Source organism: Centrocercus urophasianus, unplaced genomic scaffold (assembly GCF_019232065.1).
Source record: "Centrocercus urophasianus isolate 14NV4802_14NV808 unplaced genomic scaffold, USGS_Curo_1.0 seq_10, whole genome shotgun sequence".
In the NCBI taxonomy this organism is placed as follows: Eukaryota; Metazoa; Chordata; class Aves; order Galliformes; family Phasianidae; genus Centrocercus; species Centrocercus urophasianus.
Window position 1 is genome coordinate 62,183,856 of NW_024884142.1, and position 14,095 is coordinate 62,197,950.

The window sequence follows — 14,095 nt, forward strand, 5'->3', positions numbered from 1 at the left end:
ATGACTGTTGATTTCAATAGAGCTCTTATACACACTGATCAAAGAAACAGTCTCTGCAGTCATAGTTATAAACATTTTATGAGGTGATCATCTCTTTTTTCTTTCTTTTTACATTGTCTTTCTGTTAATACATGCTGTGCCAAAGTTGCGTTTTCCAAGAGTAAGCAAACCGAGTAAAATGACACAATAGTTTATGTCTGCTCCAATTGCATTGACACAGATGAAAGGAAAGATTATTTCAGCAGTATGGAATATAGCAGTCCTCACAGAAAGGACTTTTTTTGTTTGTTTTATTACTGCCATTATCAGATTGAAATACTTGTAAAGAGACTTAGTGGTATGACAGTGCAGGTATCAATAATACTCTGATAGCTTTTACGTATACTTGTTTGTCACAGATATTTTTTTTTCCTGTCACAGCATTCCGATTCCGTTTTTCTCCTTTGTAGCTTTGACTGCGGTGGTACTTTCTTGCATCTCAGATGCTTTTTTTAACTGATAGGAATTTGCTCCATGACATTTTGAGGAAAGAAGGGGGAAAAAACAAACAAACAACAACAACAACAAAAAACCAATGTGAAATACTTAAATATCTCAGAATTGCTCGGAATTGGAGTTTCTGACATGCACAATACTAAATAACAGGTCTCATATTCTTTTTAAGTTCACAGGAGAAATTCCTTAGCGGACCTATGGAGCTTGGGGAGATTGAATGGTTTTGAACTGTCAGGCAGATTTTCAAACTGTACCTCTTTTAAATTGCTGGAGTATCGCTGGTTTTCCAACAGTTGCTCTTATGACTGTTTTTATTTGGAATTGGAGCAGTGATCAGTGTCGTAGTTCTTTGAGACTTAGTTATGAAAAGTCATTTGCAGTTTGACATGGCAGTACTGAAAAAAATAATGTTCAAACTCTTGTTTAAATCCTCACGGTTTTGATCAGTTTTCTTGATTCCAATTATGAAGTTGTGGGAATTTCTTAGAAAATGCAGAAGCCCTTCATATTTTGTTGATACTTGTTTTTAATTGTTTATACTGAAAAATAATTGCTAAAACTTTCACTGCTTAAAGCAGTGTTTTTATTCCTCTTCCTGATAGGATTTGACATGTAATTGGAAAGCATAAATTAAAATCTTTCTCAGCACTGAATAAAATCAACTTATATGTAAAACTCACATGATTTGAGTTGTCCCTTCTTATCCTGGAAAATTATATGCTGTCTGCCAGATCAGATTTTTCTGTAAGGAAAGGAGAAGCTATGTCATGGATCAGTAGTTTAAACACCTGGAGCTATAGTCAAAACAGAGATGGGGGAATATAACTAGTTTTAAATCTGTAAATACGTTTAATTTTGTTGATGAGAACTATCTTTGTATTGATAGCTGGGAAACTTAATTAAAGATATTCAAAGTTTATTTATATTGTGACAATGCATTAACAAAAAGCTGCTTCTAGCTGGCCATCAGGATCTTTTGATTTGCAGGTGTGCTTATCTGTGTTTTTGACAAAAATACCTTACTGAGTTACTGTATTGTGTGCTGCATTCTGCTTCTCTGTTTTGCCATCACTTCTCAAAGCCTCGTAATGGCACTTTGTTTCAATAGTGCCAGGCATAAATACTGACTAATCCTGTGTCTACATGCTAAACACCTGTCCCACTGTTCTGAATTAGAGCACCAGCAGGCTTGATGGTGACAGAACATCATCAGCATCCAGCACAGCTGAGCGAGGAATGGTGAAGCCCATGATAAGAATAGAGCAGCAGCAAGATTATCGCAGACAGGAAAGCAGGTAGGAAATGTATAATGTGTTACTTCTCATAATGGGTAAAGCTGCATCAGCGGTGTTAAAGAGTAATATTACCTCATACCATGCTTATTAGAGGAAGCAGACCCTAAGTAATATTCTGTATTCTTCTGAGGCATACCCTAACTAGACTTTCAGGCCATTTTAGCTCAGTGAAATTCATTTCCATACAGTCTGTAGAGTGTTCTATAAAAGAAGAAGGTACCTCAAGGGTATCTCAAATGTATCTGGTAGCAAAGTAGAGAAGCAAGTTGGTTTACATTTTGTCAAAGAGTTGTTGTAACTTAAATTTCTTATTGCAAAACTTGGTGTTTCTCTTCTATGTGTTTAGGAAACACAGAGAATGATAGCTTAATTGAAGGAAAACCTTAATGGAGCTAAAATAAATAGATTATTATATCTATTTCTAGTAGAAAGCTGCCTATGGTGTTATATGTGGTTAAAATGATTATTACATGCCAAAATTCTTAAGCTTCTGTGTTCTTTCCTAAAAATATGCCTAACTTCAGAAAATAGCCCAAATTCTTTTTTTTTTTTTTTTTTTTTCATATGTTTTTTTTTTTGTCATATGTTTAACCTTCCTAGGCACCAGAAAGACAGATTTTGTTTGTTTGTTTATCCTCAATGAATTCTTTAACAGATATTGGTTAGAAAGAAAACTTCAGTCATCTTAATTGAAGAAATAGTTCTGGGGCTATCAGAAGGACTTTTGTGTCTTTGTTGCATAGCAACAGCTGTATGCGGTTAGAGGTTCAATTTTTACTTGTTACCTTGCCAGAAGAAAAAGGACAAATAAGTTGACTAAGTTCGTGTCCATGTTGGATGGTATTAAAGGTAGCAAAGTACATTATTTTTGTAACAGGGCTGGTTCTCCAGGTGAAGCTTCATTCACTTTGTTTCATGTGTCAGTGAATAATCTGTTATTTGAATCCTGTCAACAGCAGATAGCAAACTGATCCTATCAGTCGGCCATATAGTGCAAAACAGGACATTCATCAATAATGCAAACTCCACAGTTCAGTTCTGTATTGTGATCTGTTGTGGGCAGAAATAGCTGCAATGATTCTAGAGGATAGGTAAAGAAAAGGGGTGCTTTGGGGAAAGATGTTGTATCAGCATCAGTACCATTGTTGGGGAAATCTATTACAGTGGATTTAATATCATCCATGTGGATTGTTATATCAGTTTTTGTCTTCCTTCTGTAGATCTCAGGATACCCATGGACCAGAACTGATTCTACCTGCCAGTATTGAATTCAGGGAAAGCTGTGAGTAAACTGTGATACTATAAACACCTCGTTGTTGACTTTTTTTTTTTTTTTTTTTTTGGTAATTTAAAATTTCAGACAGTTTGAAAACTCAAATGTCATTTAAATAAACTTAAATAAATTAAAAACTATTGAACAAATGATGGTTTATTCACTAATGAAATTGATTTATTCGGGGAGGGTGAGGAGATATTGATATTGAGGTGAGTTTGATACAACTGTAATTTCTAGTTGCATTTGCTATCTTTATATATTCACATTTCTTTGGGGTGTGGTGAGGGGAAATTCTACCTCCTAAAGTGTACATTGAGTTAATTCATTAATATGGAGTGCTCCATGTCATGGATACTCAATTACCTCATGGTCAAAATCCATGTTATATAAAGTATGGTGAAAGATCAAATTTTCATTTAGTACTGACACTTGCGTTGTCTTAATCTGCTCCCATTTCTGAGGTTTCAGATTTGGTAAAAAAAAAAAACAAAAACACTGTATCAGAGACTGTTCAGACTTCACATATTTGAAACTAAGTAGACTTGTAAACAAAAAAGAAAAAATTTTAAGTGGAACCTTGAGTTTTCCTGCTTTCTTGAAGATACACATTTTCGACAAAGTAGAAAATAGTATTAAAATGTTTCCCAATGATCAGGCTTTCTAGCTTTGTGTCTATTATTGTGCTTAAGTAACAGCATATAGTAGATGGTTAATTTAGAATTTCTGTATTTTGTTCTCCTCTCCTTATTTTTTTCCTCAGAAACAAGAATACGCTCCAATATGAGTTATGATATTATTTAATTTTATCCCTGTTATTTGCCTTTATTAGCATGTTGTTCTTTTCCTCCTTCTCCACAGCTGAAGATGCCTTCTTATCTGCCATTATAAATTATACAAATAGCTCGACAGTTCATTTCAAACTGTCACCCACATATGTTTTGTATATGACATGTCGGTATGTATTGTCAAGCCAGTACAGACCTGACATCACTCCCACTGAGCGTACTCACAAAGTTATTGCAATAGTCAACAAGATGGTGAATATGATGGAAGGAGTCATACAGGTGAGTTTCTTTGCAAAAATGTGTCAAGGGATTTAAATATGTTGCAGATTATTTACTAACCTTAGTCTTTTTCTTAGGGTTTAACTGATCAGTGCAGTCAGATTGTACTGATTTCCCATGTGAACACTTGTTTTGTGTCAATGACTAATGTGAGTTGTAAGAAACTCCTGGGCAGTGTGGGAGGCTAGGGAGGGACTGTTACTCTGAAGATATGTTCTGTGGCAAGAAGTTGTTCTTCTGTTCTTTTAGAAGATAAAAACTCTCGCTGTGAGCTCTTGTGAGATAAGTTGGATATACTTAGTGAAGAGTCGCTGGGTGTTTGCAGTGGTTGACGTGAAATTAATGTATTAAAAAGAAGTGTAACTATTGAATTTTGATCTTGCTTTTACAACTTCTGTAACCACAAAATGGTAATAAAGCTGGACTTCCTGAACCAACTGCCCTATAAAGAGAAATATAAGTTCTCAAATGTTCCAGTATCTTATTCATAGTATGTTATTATTGCTATTCTATAGAAGAGTTTTATAAGGTCCAGAGGAAATTCTGTTTTGTGTAGGAATACAGGATAAGATCCACTGGTTTGTAATGAAATTAGATAACCTGCATCATTGACATGTTGATGAAGTGTAGTAGTCATTTCCCAAAACAGCAATGTTATTTTCAGGTATCCTTTCTAATTAATTATTTGAATGTCTTTTTCTGCAGGCTTTCCTCATAGGAAAAATTGAAATACATTTTTGTGTTACTAAAACACATGTATTTGTGGTAAAACACAAAAACAAAACTGCCATAGTCACCAATAGAAAACAAGAACTCTACTGTGCTAGCCCCTGTACAAGCATGACAAATGCATTAATCCTGCCATGAGGAATTCACGAGGCAAATGTTAGACAAGAAGTTGATTTAAGGGAGAAGAGGAAAGCAAACATCAAAATAGTGGCCTGAAGGTCGTAACAAAGCAGAACTGTTCAGCTTTTGTTCAGATTTTGGAAAGATTAATGGAGTTCTCAGGAGGGATAATGTTGTAATTAGATAGTTTTGTAAACAGTTGCAACTGGCACTCGCATTTCACAAGTAAGGGTGGGAGAAAATGCCAGTGCTAAAGACAATTTATAGTAAGGAAAAAAATAGCCTTTCATATACATTTTGAAGTTGATAAGAGGTTGAAAGGTGGTTAGAATATGAAATGAAGAACTAGTTGACTACTTTGAGTTTTGATGCAGTCATAAAATGATATTGTATAAAATTGAGATGGAATCAAGAGTTAATATCAGAGTCACTCTCTGCTGTAGAAATTATCTACTTACGGAAGAGTGAATGTGTTATGTCAGAGGGTAGATTGTGGCTGTAGCTGAGAACATGAAATGCAAAGAGTTTGAACATAAGCAGTTTACTTGGAAGGATGGAAGGAAAACACTGAGGAGGTAGGCTTCAAATATAGTCTGGAAGTTACAGGACTGAATCAAAGAAAATGACTGAGTTTATGTAACTGGTATAAACTAGTAGCAATGGCTCAAAAGATACAGAGTGAAAGGGGGTAGTGGGAAAATAAAGATGAAGTTCTGTATTTTCTTTGTCTTCAACTAAAAATGGATAACTGCATAGCTGCTAGAAGATACTAGAGAGGCAAGCTCAAACATCGGTTTTCAAAAAAGAAAATAAAGCTAGAAATGGAATAACTGTGAAAACAGTAATTTACAGTATTGAGAATGACTTGCAACAAGGCTCAACTTGATTTGGGAAATGTTTTCTGTGTAATCCTGCTGATAGCATCCTGAAATTATTAAATGCAAGTGCCTGTCTGGTCTATCCATTCTGAAAAGTCATTTCTTCAGCCTTTCATCTCTGTAGCTGTAGTCTAATCTCCAACATGAAGTTTAGGGAAGACATCAATAAGGAAGATGGTAGTGGAATTTGTGTTTTGTGAAAGTGGCTCTCTAGTTTAGAGAAATAAACTAAAGAGAGTTCTAGTTTGAAATGGAAGAAAATAGGATAAGCTCCTTCCAAATCCCACACTGAAGAAGCTGGTGACAGAGTGGAGGTGGGAAATGGGAAAGGACAAATGCACTGAAAGAGCAGAGCATGAGTTCCTTAGCCTTCATATTCACTGGAGACAATAAAATAAAATAAAAAGTTTAATTGATTGTGATGCTTAAGCTGGGTGATCTTTTCTGACCTAGATGATTTTATCCTGTGACTGTAAAATTGACCAGGAAGAAGTTAGCATTTTGGACCTACCTTGTAGGATTATAAACAGCACTAGCTAAGTTCTGTCATATTACTTCATCCAGGCTGTAGAATAAGTGTTTACATTGACTGGTTGTCACAGTTAGATAACTGTGTGATAATCTTCTATATCACAAATGTTTTTTTTAATTTATCTTTGCTGTAAAGCATGCCTACACTGAAAGAGACCTGAGGGTGTAAAAGATGGAGAAGACAGATATGGTGCAAGGGTACAGAGGCACCCGAAACAAAGCAGAAATAAAGGAAGAGTGCATAAAACCTTGTACTGTACTAGAAATATAAAAGTTTTGATGTTTAATTTTGTCTACCTTAGATCATAAGGAGACTTGGCAGCTTTCTGAAATAACTCAAGAAATCATCTGCAAACAAACTGATTTTGTGGCTTTCTGTAGTCTTTGCATTAGCATATGTAAATAAAATAGCAGATTTCACATAGCATAGGGTTAAAATTGGAAAGAACTATGAAAAGGCTCAGTGTTTCCAATAAAAATCATGGAATAGAAAATTCATAGAAGCAGTCCAATGCTGTGTATTCTGATTTTCAGATCATTCTGTAGCAAATTTTAACATCTGTTTTAGAAGGAGCACATGCTTTCTTTTGTTCTGAACCAGCCCATCTTCAGTCAGTTGAGAGCTCCTTGGTTTTATTGGAAAGAGGGAAGAAATAGAAAGGCAGTGGCTTTGTATTTATTTAACTTAACTCATACTGAACTTGAAACAGTAACAGCAAATGACACCTCAGGTATTTTGCATCTAAGTTTGCTGTGATGCAGGTGGAGGAAGAGTGATAAAAGAAAGATAAAAGAATGAAGAGCTTAGTTTTAAATAATCAGATGGACATATCTGTTGTGGGTGTGTGGAGGGTTTTTTAAAAATTGTTTTGTTTACTCAGCTGAATGTAGCTTTCATACAGGTATTTAAGCAGCTTAGTGAGGTATTTAATTTGATTCTTTTGTTATTTAAAACACTGTTTTTGTTCCTTAATTGACAAGCCATGTTTTAATCTGTGTTTAGATGTTTTATGTTAAATGTGTTTTGTGTTTTTGTTTTTTATTTGTTCGTAGGTTTTTTTGTATTTTCTGTTGTTTGTTTTTTTTTCTAGCGGGGATGTTCTGTCCCCATTTATGTGTGTACGTTGTCTTCATTGTGGCAGTGTGGGCAAGTAGCTCCCTGGCTCACTTACTTTTAAAGCTAGTTACCCTGCTGCCTGTGGTGCTCTGAGTGTGGAATAGCCAACCAACTAGTCTGGGATGTCAACTAGTACAGGGCATTCCTTAAGTTAATTATGATGTACAGGCACTGCAGCTCTTAGCTGTTGTGCTACTAGTCCCATTGAAGTAATTTCTTTTTTCAAAAGGGGCTCAGTTGCATCATAGCTATTGATTAATGCGTCTGTGTGTAACTGTGAGCATAAGTGTTGTACCTTCATATTTAGTGTTTGATTTCTAAAGCTATCATGATTGTTCACAAGTTTCTTTCTTCTATTCTGTTTGATTTCCTTCGTCCGTTTTTCTCCAGGAGGTAGACCAGGTTGATCAGGTAGGATATATTGCTGGGAACTGATCCTAGCTATGTTGGCTTAGCTCAGTTTCTCATGCTGCTTCCATATCAAAATACAATACTCAAACAGCTGGACTTGAACGGTTCATAACACTCATTCAGCAACTGGAACATGCAGTACTAAAATCCTTTTTTGACTTTGCAACTTTTACGGCATTCCATAATTTCTGCTTAATGCACTTCAATGTGGATATGAAATGACCAAAGTTCTTTTTCTTCCCTTTATTTTCCTTTTTTTGTTGTTTGTGGTTCCTATTCTTTGGATTTCATCTGAGGTTGCCTGGCCTGGCATTTGTGGTCGGGAGATGGTGAGATAGATCAGTACTTGATACTGTACCATCTGGTATCAAAACCAGTGAGTGCAGCATCAGGGTGGCAGGGGGCAATAGGGAATACGTGCTTCAAAGCACACAGATTACCAGATGCTGCACTGACTTAAGCTCTTCAGCACAATGTAACTAGATGCTTATTTCATGGCTTCATTGATACTGCTATTGGCAACTTAACAGAGTTCTGTGTGTTCAGAGAACATGTTAAAATTAAACTTAACACTTACAACAATTGCAGTTCTGTATATAAACATTTTGCAGATATCTGGTATCTGGGGTATGTTTGGTGAAATGGGAAAAGGTACTGGTCTATCTTTTGGAGCCTTCTTAAATTGCTGTGTTTCAGAAAAAAGCTATTTCTCTGTATTATTTCTTGCTTCTTTCTCCTTACAGAAACAGAAGAATATTGCTGGGGCACTTGCCTTTTGGATGGCAAATGCATCTGAATTACTGAATTTTGTAAAGCAAGACCGTGATCTTAGCCGAATCACTGTGGATGCTCAAGATGTTTTGGCACACTTGGTTCAAATGGCATTCAAGTAAGGCTGTTGTACTTCTGTTTCACTTAACAGTCTATGTGTTAACATGACAGCTTTATTCCTTTGTTTTTTAGAAGAACATCACATTTTCCTCAAATTTTAGTTGTAGCAATAGCGTATTTTCTGTACTGTTAAAATATCTGAGAACTTAGAGACCAGGCTTCAGTGTACAGTTATATTATCTTGTCGATCACTGGACTGTGCAAGGAGTTCCATCTGCATTACTTTCATGTGTTTCTTCATTAAAAGAATAAAAATCTGTTTGGATTTCCTGTTTTGGAAGGGGAAGTTTAGTGGGTTTTGATTCTCATAACTGGCCCAAATAAGGTGTTGAGAGGACAATCAATTTTAGTGCTAGGTTTTTCTGCAGATCTGCAGTCTGTTTCATTCGGATGTTTTATGCTGTTTCTTAGTACCTTTTGGAAGAATAAGTAGAAGTTGTCAGTGTGTTTTACAATGGATTATGTATTGTTAGTAATATTGCAATCTGAATATGTATGTTTTCTAGGAAAAACAGAATTCTTATTAATTAGTACCTTGTTTAATTCCTATTGTTTATTATTATTGTTACTCTGTTACTATTGTTGCTATATATCTAAACACTTCAGATATTTTGACAGGTCTTTCTATGCCCTTTTATCATTGCTTGGATCATTATTGTCACATAAAACCGATCTCAGAAATCTTGTAATTTTCCTGAGCTCTCTTCAGAAGCACTCATAATAAAAATGTAGAAGATTTAAATTTTTTTTCTTTTTTTGTTTTCCCCTCCCTTTCAGGTACCTAGTTCACTGTCTGCAGTCAGAGCTTAATAACTACATGCCAGCATTTCTTGATGATCCAGAGGAAAATAATCCACAGAGGCCTAAAATAGGTTAGACCACTTAATCTCTTATGTATTCTAAACCATACAATTAATGAGTAATAAATGGAATGCTTCTTATGATGATAAGATATATACATGTTGCCCTAACCCTTGAGTGTTACTTGAATCAGTTTGTTATGGATGTGGATGATAAGAAAGGACAGTAGTGGCATATGAGTGGTCTGTACTGGTTTTTAAAATCACAGAGTAATTTAGGTTATAGGGAAACTTCTGGATGTTATTTAATCCTCATTTAATCCAACCTCTCTTGCTCAAGACAGATTCAACTGGATCATGTTTTTCATAGTATTGTGCAGTTTAGTTTTTTTAATCTACACTCAAGGATAGAGATTTCACAGCATTTCCGAGCAATCTCTTCTGACATTTGTCCTCCTTCATAGTGAAAATACTTTTCCCTCATGTAGTTGGCATTTCTAGTGTTCCAATTTTTGTTTGTCACATGTCGTTCTGTGTTATCACTGTGCATCTTTGACAGGTACCTGTTTCTGAACCCTCCCATTAGACAAATGAAGACAGCAGTAAGCTCTGTTCTTTACCTGCTCTTTCCTCAGAGCGAACCAAATCTAATTCTTTCTTCCTCATATATGCCTATTCCTCCAGCCCTGTAATTATCTTGGTGTCTCTGCTGGGTTTGCTCCATTAAATCAGTATAGAGAGTCTTAAACTGGATGCTCTCCTCCAGTGCAGATGCTGAATGGATAGAAAGGATCACTTCCCTCTCTTCTGATGGCTGTGCTGCTAACTTAACAGATTAGTATGTAACCGGTCACCTTTTAGGAGGTTTCATGCAGTTCTGATTTCTATACAGGCACACCCAGCCTATATTATTGTACAGTTGTACTTTTGCAGAAACACAACTTGGAGTTGCCATTGAGTTCCATGAAGTTCCTGTCAGCCCATTACTCCAGGCTGTTGAGGTTCTTCTGAAAAATAACCTTCATTAATGACTTGGGGATTCTAATACATTGAAGTCATTAAAAAGTATCAGTCCCAGCATCAGTCCATGAGGGAAGTTACTTAATATTTGGTTACAAATTGTACTTTATATCCACAAATCCACCATATCATCTGCTGCTTATCTGGTCTTATCTCAATGATTTTACTATTAGGATGATGTGGAAGAATCTGGCAAATGGTTGGCTGAGGTACAAGAAAGCATACACTGCTGTTACCTTTCTAGTACTCTTACTGTAGAAGGCAGTTAGGCTGGTTACACACAAATTGCCTTTGGTAAATCAGTGCTACCTCTTCCCAAACCTTATATGTTTTGAAAGTGGCTTGTGGAAAAATTTACCCTATAACCTTCCCAGGGAGGGTTAGGCTGACTGGCCTTGTAGATCCCCAATCTTATTCTTGCCCTTCTTGAAAATGGCAAGTCAGTGCCACTTTCTTGTGATCAGAATCCTCCACCCTTGTAACAGTACTTTGAAAATTATAGTTTTGTGATAATATCAGCCAGATTCCCTAACCATTTAAGATGTGACTTGTAGATTACTGTTAAGTCCAGCAAGTAAAGATGTCCCTTGTTTGGTCATATTCTACTGTTATGTCCACTGCCGCAAAGCACAGGGACCTTACTAGTGAGAACTAAACAGCAACAACAAAATAAATCTCTAGTGCTCAGCATTTTTTGTTGTTTTAGAATTAAAAAAAAAAATCCTCTGTATTAGATACTTGGCTCCACTTAGCAGTAAACTCATGTTTTTCTTAACTTTCCATAGCTAGTGGACTAAACAGCAGCATCCTTTGCTGTTAGTTTCAATATTGGCAGGTATTTGGCTTTTTAAATGCCATACTTGCAGTGCCTCTATACTGCTGTCAAGCAGCCCATCCCCATTTCCACCTTTCTATACCTTTCAGTTGGGAATTCCTTGTTTTCTGCTGTGTTTGTTTGACTTCTCCACATCAGAATTGACTGTTCTCGTGCTTCGTATCTAAAATGTCAGCTATCTTGGGCACTTTTGTCCTGTAGGGCAGACTCTCATACCTGAACAAGCCAGGCTGAATAAATGAATCAAAGTATGCTTCCTGAGGTCCAGGACTGTAATTCTACCAGTTATATTGCTTCTCTCAAGATGTGCCTCTTAGGGACACTGCTTCAAAGTCAAAAGCTGTCTTCACCTTTCACATTTCCAGCCTCTTTCCACTTTGTGAGTAAGAGGTCCAGCAGAGCACTTTGTAGCTAGTGTATTGTTCGCTTGCCTTACTTATCTTTGTTCCAGAAGTATATAATCTATATAATAGATGTATTTCAACTTTCAGTTGAATGTTGCTCTATCTTGTAAAATGTTTAAGATATATTTGAAGCAATAAATTTATTTCTGAAAGCGCATATGACTTAAATTCACGCAGATTCTGCTTACCATTCACTGACCTGAACAGAGTATCCATATGTGTTAGTAATTACAGCCTAAATGGGTAGCATTTACCTTGCAGTATGTGAATGTGATTTGCTTTGTTCTGTCTCTGTAGATGATGTGCTGCACACATTGACTGGAGCTATGTCCTTGTTGCGACGATGTAGAGTGAATGCTGCACTGACTATACAGCTCTTCTCCCAGTTGTTTCATTTTATCAACATGTGGCTTTTTAACAGACTAGTTACAGCCCCAGATTCAGGGTTATGTTCCCATTATTGGGGAGCTATTGTTCGCCAGCAGTTGGGTCATATTGAGGCCTGGGCAGAAAAACAGGGTTTAGAATTGGCTGCTGATTGCCACTTAAGCAGAATAGTGCAGGTAAGTGTATTTTTTTTATTAATACTTCCTACTTAATTCTATTTTTGGAGAGTGTGTTTGTATTTTCTGGTGAACAGCATGTGGGCGAATGTAGTTTGTAGGAATTTATTCTCTATATCTGTAAAGATATAAAACATGTTTTCAGTACCGTTGATATTAAAATGTTAAAGTGAACTTTATATAATTCGTATTTAAATGAAAGTCATTATTTTAGCCAACATGCTGTACAATTTCTGTATATAACACTGAGCTTATGACCATGCTAAAAAGAGATAAGAATAGTACCAGAATAATAACCTAATTTGTGATAGGTTTAGTGTTCATATGTCTCACAGATGCAGGTGCTTTGTTTTTGTTATTGATTTATTGTTTGGTACGGGTATATTTATACTGCTTTTGTAGCATATCTGTCTTCTCACTTTGTTTTCTCACTTTAGTAAAGAAATTTCACAAGCGAGACTTAAGGTTTCATTCTAATTTAAATTTGGCTTTATTTTTCCTCTCAGGCAACCACATTGCTCACCATGGACAAGTACTCACATGCTGATGTTCCAAATATTAACAGCACTTGCTTTAAGTTGAATTCTCTACAGCTACAAGCTTTGTTGCAGAATTACCACTGTGCTCCAGATGAACCGCTCATACCAACAGTAAGTCTTGTCTGTCAGTTGCTGTGCTGTTTGACATAGCTCAGGAACATAGACTTAAAATGAAAACTGCGGCTAAAAATAAGTATCTTATTGTAGATTGATTTGCAGTAGTTACCTGAAGAACCAGAGTAGTTTTCTCTTCATACAATAAGCAGTATTGGTGGTAGCAGCTCCTTGTTGACACCAACGTTGTATGTACTTCACTTAAATCTAGGTAGGGTATTACCAAAACTTCTCATACACCAAATTAGAAGGTAAGGTAACATGGTACATCTTGAGCAAATTCAGAAAGGTATCACTGTACTTTACAGAAGGTAAGGTAGTAGAGGAGAGGTGCATTGAAGCTCTAAGCTGAATTCTTTCCCTACATAGATTGACTATGAATACATCTATTTATTAAATCAAAGGTACTAAAAGGTACTCTAAAGGTCTTAAGTTTACTTACAACCTGAGTGCAGTTGATTTTTTTTTATTTATTTATTTATTTATTTATTTATTGAAAATATTGGCTATCAGTCAAGAAAATCTTTAGCTGAAGAGCATATCATTTATTTCCAGTTTACAGATAGGTAGAATTCCACATTTTATTATTATTTTTCTGTAGGGACCTCCGAAGAATTATAGTGCTAAATATTACAGATTTTCTTTGTGTCAGAAGGAGGATTTAGAGTATGGCTAGTTTTTCCTGTTGTGATCAAGTGCTATGTGGGACTCCTTGCGATGAGAGAGACATGTACATTCAAACTCTAACTTGCTTCTGTCAAATCTGAAAAGTTTCAAGACTTTGAATTTTTCAGAGGAATACAAATGTATTTACATTTACATAGTTTTCAGTTTGATGTAATTATTTTAGAAGTTAGTACCTTTTATGCTTCTTAAAGAGCACTTCCTAAAGACATACTGGATTTATTTGACTTACTCCTTGAAGCTTGCTGAAACTGAACTTTTGAATGAGAATGCTTGCATGAGTTTGTCTTGAGTGTGTGCTACATTGTGCCCGAGTCATAAAATTGTTA

General features: G+C 35.8%; 1 protein-coding gene across 16 annotated transcripts in view; it reads left to right on the plus strand.

Annotated features, from left to right (window-relative positions):
• The window catches only part of AFDN (afadin, adherens junction formation factor), a 111,801-nt gene that overhangs the window by 56,843 nt on the left and 40,863 nt on the right, over positions 1 to 14,095 (plus strand). For 9 of the 16 annotated variants that reach the window (XM_042828043.1, XM_042828107.1, XM_042828154.1 and 6 more), the window contains 8 exons: positions 1,672 to 1,790; positions 3,011 to 3,072; positions 3,925 to 4,130; positions 7,896 to 7,916; positions 8,660 to 8,805; positions 9,585 to 9,679; positions 12,164 to 12,429; positions 12,936 to 13,079. In XM_042828043.1, coding sequence (XP_042683977.1) covers positions 1,672 to 1,790; positions 3,011 to 3,072; positions 3,925 to 4,130; positions 7,896 to 7,916; positions 8,660 to 8,805; positions 9,585 to 9,679; positions 12,164 to 12,429; positions 12,936 to 13,079 — 1,059 coding nt within the window. The remainder of the gene's footprint in view (positions 1 to 1,671; positions 1,791 to 3,010; positions 3,073 to 3,924; positions 4,131 to 7,895; positions 7,917 to 8,659; positions 8,806 to 9,584; positions 9,680 to 12,163; positions 12,430 to 12,935; positions 13,080 to 14,095) is intronic. The other 7 variants (XM_042828076.1, XM_042828129.1, XM_042828098.1 and 4 more) reach the window with 1 other exon arrangement.